We start from the raw sequence: 7,650 nt of genomic DNA, 5'->3' as shown, positions 1-7,650 counted from the left end.
TATTGTTGAAACAATACCTTTGTCAGAAATACATTGACCTGCAAAGGAAAAGGGAAGTGCAGGTTTCTGATCAAGAGCAGCAGCCTTGCCCACGGCAGCTTTGATCCATTCAACCTGACCAGCCGGACCTCCCAATGTAGGATAGGAAGCGACTCAGGATAAGAGCCATGCTAATCCAGCTTGGTTTTAAGGCTACTCCCTCCAAACATCTGGTCGTGGGGAAATGGAATTGTCAAACATGACTCCCCTCCAAGTAACAGGATCTCAGAGAACCACCTCTTTTCAGAGACCTCTCTCCACCACGACATCTCAGATCAAGCAGTTGCACTCGATGTTGAAGCAGACAGAGCGCAGGACTTCAGTAGAACAAGGAGAGGTGGACTCATGGGACATGGTGTGGCATGTTTGACCATCATGTAGGACATTGAAGTTTGAGTCCTGGGTTCATTTGGGTTCATCTAACTGTAACATGGTGTCACAGTTGGCGGAACATACTACATTAATAAGTTTTGCAATAATATCTTAGATCAACACTCTGCAGAGAGTCTGTTTACAGGTACTGTGGTGTTCTAATGCGAGTGTGAAAATAGTTGCACAAAGCCTTTTGTGGATCAAGAGGGCACCGTGTGAAAATCTGATAAAGTGCCTCAGGTGATGTCACTCAAGACCGGTTCTGTCGGGTCCGACGTTTGAAGGGCGTGTGGAGCAATAACAGCTTTAGCTTCTGTAGCCCCATCTGCTTTGAATTTAGCAGCAAGAGGCTACATTACAAGTGAATAGTCTGACACACCTGATTCTCACGCTGAAACGGTCTGCAGTCGGGTTACATTGTGGGTAATGTAGGCATCAGGTTTGAACAATAATAAGTGTTGCTATCCCTGCTGTATCAATTTAGATCCTTTCATTGTCCATTGTGAGTCAGACAAGCGTGCTGCTAAATCTGTAGCGTGCTCTTTTTAGACACCTACTCTTCGTGTTTACTCTAAGAGTAATGCTCACAATAACTGTTGTTCTTTACTGAGTGCAGTAGTAAAGTCCAGCTAACCTTGCTCTCTGAAACACACCGACAACCCCAGACTTCCCTCTCTTCCTTTCTATCTTTCTCGTCCTTTCTTGTAAAATGTAGCTAGCCGCCTCTGTGAGCTGGGAAGATCTATCGAATGATCAAATAATACACTACAACAAACTATTAATGTCCTCCCCGCCAAACCATCCAACTACTCACTTCCTCAGGGTTTCCCAAGATGCCTCACAGATTTATGTATACACATAGATCTATAAATGATTGCAACACACTGTTGCCCATCGTACCAGGATCAGTCTTCTTCTATAGTACCATTTCTCTTGTTTTGATTGTAAAGTACTGGAGCCATAGCAAACGACGAAGCTTCGGTGCCACGTTGGAGGATTTCGGTGTTGTGAGACAAGACTGAAAACGGACTCTGACTCTCACAGTGTACTAAAAACTATATCAGATGCTACATCTCTACCTGTCAGGGTCTCTTGAGGCAGAGGCCCATCGTGGGGCCAAACGAGGGCAAACAAAGTACAGTTACATCAATTTGACTCCAGATGGAGACAGAAAAAGTTAGATCATTCTGAGACCAACTCAGGCTTCATGGAGATCCCTTTCCTCTTTGATCCTCTTTCAAAAACAGTCTAACCATGACTAGTTGGTGCCTCCGATGGTGCTGCAGAATGAATCAGAATACCTGGGTCATAATTTAAGTTGTTTGCATCTTTATGAGACCACTGGCCAGAGATTTTAGACGAGTTTCCTTCTTTTCAGTTGTGTGCAAGAGAGAAAATGAAGGCAGAGCAGGGAAAAGGTCACTTTTATAATAGTGTCATGAAGGTGGTGTTGTTGCTTGTCCGCCTCAGGTTATTGTGCGTGTGTATGTTGTGTGTGTGTGTGTGTGTGTGTGTGTGTGTGTGTGTGTATGTAGAGGGAAAATCTAAAATTAATTATAGCCTGCATAGGATTGCGTATGTTTACATGCCAGTGAAGGCTCTCAGGTGACACTTGATCGATACGTCACCGGATGTTACAGGGCAGTGTGCACAATCAACAAAACACACACACACACACAAAGCAACAACAAGACACACAGAGGGAGCTATTACAAAGTGTTATCTTAATCATACAGATGGTGCTTTGGATCATCTGCTTGTTCTTTGGCTCCATCCCACAAATATCACAGTGAATCTGTTCACACGCGAGACAGTCCAGAGGGGGTACGCACTCGGGAACTCACCTCGCTGATAGACATCTGCCTTATCTCGGGCTAAAAATGTCAAGTGTGTCTGCTGTGAGTGAGTTTGAACAGGGTTCACAAAAACATTCATAAAAAAAAAATAAAAAATCTTGTTTTTATCATTTGATTTTTATGGAGTGGCGAGGGAGCGCTCTGCTGCTTGAGGATTCTCTGCACATTTGATGGCATTTATGAAAGTGGGAGAGACAAGCTCACGCTCACACACACACACACACACACGCACACACACACACACAAGCGCGCACACACACAGGAGCTGAATACCCTTATGGCTACAGTAATTTCTCTAAACTCACATCAAAGAAAATCACTTATCTCTTTTTGCCTCTGGGCTCCTCTGCACTGTACAATAAACACACACACACACACACACACACACACACACACAGAGGTAGTAAAGCTTTGATTCAGTTAGAGCTAGGACACCCCGTTCTCATTGTGGATTCCTGTTATATCATTTCACTTGGAGTAAAAAATAAATAAATAAATAAAAATGGGGCATCTTTCTTTTTTTTTTTGTGGACTGGCGCAAAAAAAGCGCGCAGGGGCACAAGGCATCCAAAATAGGCATAACTGAGAAGCTACACGGCGGCTTCCCCTGGCACGCAGGTCTTACGGAGCTGTGAATCCTTACATAAACTTGAGCCTGTCAGTCACGGTGGTGAAAGGGATCACAGCCGAGGTGATCTGCGGGCAAGGTGGAGCACCAAACACCAACACCCAGGCACCCAAGAAAACCCAACAAACAACAACAACAGATGTGATAAAGTTTCAGATGCACCAGAAAGATGGAGGAGCATATAAGGTCAAAATCAGATGTTTTACTCACACACACACACACACACACACACACACACACACACACACACACACACACACTCACCACATCCTACATTATATAAGTCACGCACGTGTATTTACGTTGCACGGTGAAGTTATTGCATGCGAGAAAAAAAAAAAACAGCCAAGTTCCAACTCACCCACTCCAGAACACGGATAAATCCCAGAGGTAATTTAAGCACTTGAAACGTCCCCACGGAGGCGAGCTGCGTGGAGGGCACAGAGGGGAGAGACAACAGCAATTCTCAATTCAGTCACCAATTAACCACACACTGGCTCGTTATGCAGATACAAACACACACATTGACTGAGTCCAAATTATCTCGCCGCTCGCTGCTCTCCTCACCTGATCAGCGGTTTCCATCTCCAGCCTACTTTAGTTTAGATTTTTTTTTTTTTTTTTTTTTTTTACTTGTTCTGATGGGATGTAAACAATCTCAAACCAAGCAAGCCAGGATCCGATTGATGTGTCTGTCGCGCTCAACAGTCAGGGGGGCTCTCGGCTCCGATTTCCGAGTCGCGCCGGAAGAACCCGAGTCGTCTTCGGGTTCGGGGATTCGCTATGCCATGGAGACAGGCGGGGATTGGCCCCCGACAGGAGGAGCGACGCCTTCATTATTTTGTCATTGGAGGGAGCGGATTCATTTTTTCCCCCTCTTCTGTCTGGGTTGTTTCTCAAAGCGCGCCACATAAAAAACTTTCATATCTTACAATTTGGAAAATGTTGAAATCACCCTTGTCCACCGTTTTGGGCTGGTACCAATTAATAGTTCAAGAGAAGTCATTTTAACAAGTTGTATTATTTTGAAAGGTCACGTTGTTCGTTTTGGAATAAAAAATGGTATTGTTTACAATATTCATATTGTGAAAATTCCACCTCAGAAATATTCATTTTTTAATCCATAACTGAATGAACAATCTGGAGGGATCTATAAAATGATCATATTATAGACTACATCAAGCTATAAATGTCCTTCTTGTCCCATTTCCAAAGATGCCTTATGGATCCATTGCACCAGGATCAATCCCCTTGTCATCTATATTAGGACAACAGACGGTAAAGTAGCTACACTAAGTCAGGAAGGTTTAGCGCCATGTGGGAGGATTTCGATGTTGAAAGAAAAAAAAAAAAGACTGAATCGGATGCTACATACCTGCCAGGCTGCTCACAGTAGAGAATAAGATCTGATGAACTAGAAAGCTTGAAGCTAGAAAGGTGTATACATATAAACAAAGTATGGAATTGTGTTGTCCCTTAAGGTCAGTTTGTTTATTCCAATTATTCAATCAGACTTTTAAACAAAAAAAATCAGTTAATGAGGATCTTTCTCTACTGAGTAAAATTTCTTCCCAAAAACTACATAGTGCACCTTTAAGCAAATGTGGCTGCTTTACCAACTTGAGTGGTGCTATAGCTGCAGACAGCTATATATATATATATATATATATATATATATATATATATATATATATATATATATATATATATATATATATATATATAGATATATATATATATATATATATATATATATATATATATATATATATATACAGATAATATGTTCTTCCTATGTGTAGGAGAAACTGAGCTTACCTAAGCTCAGCATCTAGTGGAAGTGTCTCTGTCCATAGTTAAAGGTCCCCTATGCTCACTTTGAAGCTCACTCTTTTGTCTAGAATGTCTGCCAGAAGAAGTTTACACATAAGGGAGAAGTTATCATTTTGAAACACAAGTAATTTGTTCTCTGAATCTAACCAAACACCTACAAAAAATGTAAATACCCCCTTATACATGTGGTGCCCTTTTAATTTTTTTCGCCCTGTCCGTCACACATCCTGAGCCCGCCACTGTTTCTGCTTGTGTGTGGACTCAACAAATGAGATAAAATGTTGTTTTAAATGAGCTTTAGAAGTGCCCATTAGCTGTGTATTTAAAGTGAATAAGCGGATGTCCTCACAGTCAAACTTTTCCTTTCAACAGAATTCATTCTCTGGGCTCTGAACTTGTGGAGCAATGGCTCCACAGCAGCAGTCCCACCAAATAAACTACACTTACCCCACTGGAAACATGACTCACTGTGTGGAGACTTGCATTACGCAATCTGCGAGAGCCAGGAACAAGGCAGGCTCCATTCATGCATGCGCACACGCATGCACACACACACACACACACACACACACACACACACACACAGGTGACTCTGTGTGATGATCCTGGACTGTCTGAATGCTCCAGGTCTCCTGGAAGAGCTGGGGCAGTTTGTCATCTAATGAGTCTGTTCAAGCAGAGAGGCAGAGAGAGAGAGAGAGAGAGCCTGAATCTCACTGCGCTCGAGATGATAGAGAGCGAGGGGGGCTTCCCTGAGTCTGCTGCTACACTGATGACAATTCCTGTGGAGCCAAGTGCAAACTGCTCTGACAGCGTGGCTAATTTTACAACATCTCTCCAATCGCTCCTTCGCTTTTACTCTTTCATTTTCTCCCTCCACTGTCTCGCTCCCCCTGCTCTCTCTCTCTCTCTCACACACACACACACACACACACACACACACACACACACGCTCCCTGCCTGAAGGGCTCTGTCCATGCGATTAGGGAATCGTTGGATCTGATTGGCTAATATTTGCACCACAGGAAATCAAAAGGATCTGAGCAAGAAGAACTGAGTCTCTCCTTTCGTCCTTTTAGTCAGGATCTGTTTCAGATAATGAGCCGAGGCACAGACACAGCATCTTCTGGCTTTCACGGAGGCCTGTCGTTTGACCTGACTGCACAGTTTGACATCAGGGTTGTAAAATAATGAGAGGCTATTACTCCAGAGTGAGTCTGTCTTCTTTCTACATGGAGAAATATTCATTTTGTCACCATGTTTTACCAAACTGATACGACACGCTCATGTAAGTGTATAGATTTTTAAAGGATGACATGTTAAACATCAGCCTCTGGTTCACAGGAGGTGATACACGATGTCTGAGCAGCGATAGCCATCCTAGATCGACAAAGAAAATACTGAACAAAAAATTCACAGATCAAATATGCATTGAACAAACAAAGTCATGGTACCGAACACATAGTAATCCAGATATGTTAACCAGCACCTCTGAGGGCTCATTCATGCTCAGCGTGAGATAAATGCACGGATGATGTCCGTATCTGTAAACTTTCAGCAAACAAGGATGAAATGAAGGTACAGACAGAAATCTCCGTCCGTACTCTGCATTCATTTAATCTGCATTTCTACAGGTTTTCAGACGCAGATCAACGGAGCAGTACCTCCAGTTGTCATGGGGGGGGGCACTGTAGCAGACTAGTCAATAGTTCAAGCGAGACACGACCACAGGACAGGAGGATGAATGGCAGAACTTTTTCAAGGAGAGGCTAAGCAAGATAATGGTGAAATTTTTTAGAGACCGATTTGATGATTAACATCCATACCGAAGCGAAGGATGCATGGAAGTATATGGGCTACATCGTTTGAAACTTGTCTATTTTCATGCATGAAGGACGCATAAATGAGCCTTAAAGTTCACTCATGAACACGTTGGAGATCAGCAAACTGTCTCCTGGCTTCAGCTCGTTGTTTAACACAGAGACAACATCAAACTCTGACAACAAAGCAGATGAAAATAGTTCCAACAAATGTCAAAAGTTCAACAATCTCTTCCCAACATCGTTTTCAGCACTTTCCAAATCAATTTGACGCTCACGTGTCAGTTTTGGCTCTTCATCCCCCCTGTGACAGTTTGAAGCTCAAGTAAGTATTGACGCGCCCGTGGTGAAGAGCTGATGCCACAGCTTTGGTTGTGCTGGGCAACACGAATCTACAAACAGACAGGAAGCACCTGAAGGGATCCCAGTTATACCCAATTATCTCTCAGCTTCCCCTGTAACATTTTGAAATACAGCTGGCACCATGGATGTGGGCGGCCAGCTTTACGTATTTGCCTCCGTGTTTCCTACCTGACCCAGACTTTGCTGTATGTGCATGTGCTGGAACGACCTCATTTTCTTGCCTGAGGAGGGGGAAACGGAGAATAACCTGTCACACACGCACTGACAGGTGTCTAAACGCATCTCGAGAAACTGAAAGCGTACTGCAGAGCGTCCAGAGAGGAGTGCACCTGCGTACAGTAGCTAAAGGCCAGTGTGTGTGTGCGCATGTGTGTGTGTGTGTGTGGCAAGAGAGGCAGAGAACAACAGGAGGTAGAGCAGCAGATAATAAGCAGGGACAAAGATGCAGGGTATGACCGTGTGTGCATATTTGCATGGAAACACTTTAGCTGCAAAGCCTCATCACACAGATCACTGTGTTCATTACAGGTGAGCCTGACGATGCCTTCAGATTAACCTGTGAGAGGTACAATATGCTATAATAGCACCTGTCTGGTTATGTGTTGCATGAATGGCACCCTCAAAAGGGGAATCTGAGCAGATGGAGCTAAGCAGGTACCATCAGAGTCAGGGGGAGAAGCAGTAAGAAACGGAGTGGAGCGAGACAGCAGAGCAATGGTGGGAACAATCGCCATTCTTC

General features: G+C 43.6%; 1 protein-coding gene across 1 annotated transcript in view; it reads right to left on the bottom strand.

The window, feature by feature from the left end:
• LOC119020952 (synaptoporin) overlaps positions 1 to 3,629 on the bottom strand; it is a 20,412-nt gene extending 16,783 nt beyond the window's left edge. Inside the window, exons 1-2 of the mRNA XM_037100774.1 lie at positions 3,463 to 3,629; positions 3,257 to 3,322 (exon numbers count right to left, since the gene is read on the bottom strand). Of these exons, the coding sequence (XP_036956669.1) occupies positions 3,257 to 3,322; positions 3,463 to 3,480 (84 nt within the window). The 5' untranslated portion in view covers positions 3,481 to 3,629. The remainder of the gene's footprint in view (positions 1 to 3,256; positions 3,323 to 3,462) is intronic.
• Between the last annotated feature and the right edge of the window lie 4,021 nt (positions 3,630 to 7,650).

This window comes from Acanthopagrus latus, chromosome 6 (genome assembly GCF_904848185.1).
Source record: "Acanthopagrus latus isolate v.2019 chromosome 6, fAcaLat1.1, whole genome shotgun sequence".
Lineage (NCBI taxonomy): Eukaryota > Metazoa > Chordata > Actinopteri > Spariformes > Sparidae > Acanthopagrus > Acanthopagrus latus.
Note: the sequence above shows the minus strand (reverse complement) of the source record. Positions and strands in the feature narration are given on the sequence as shown.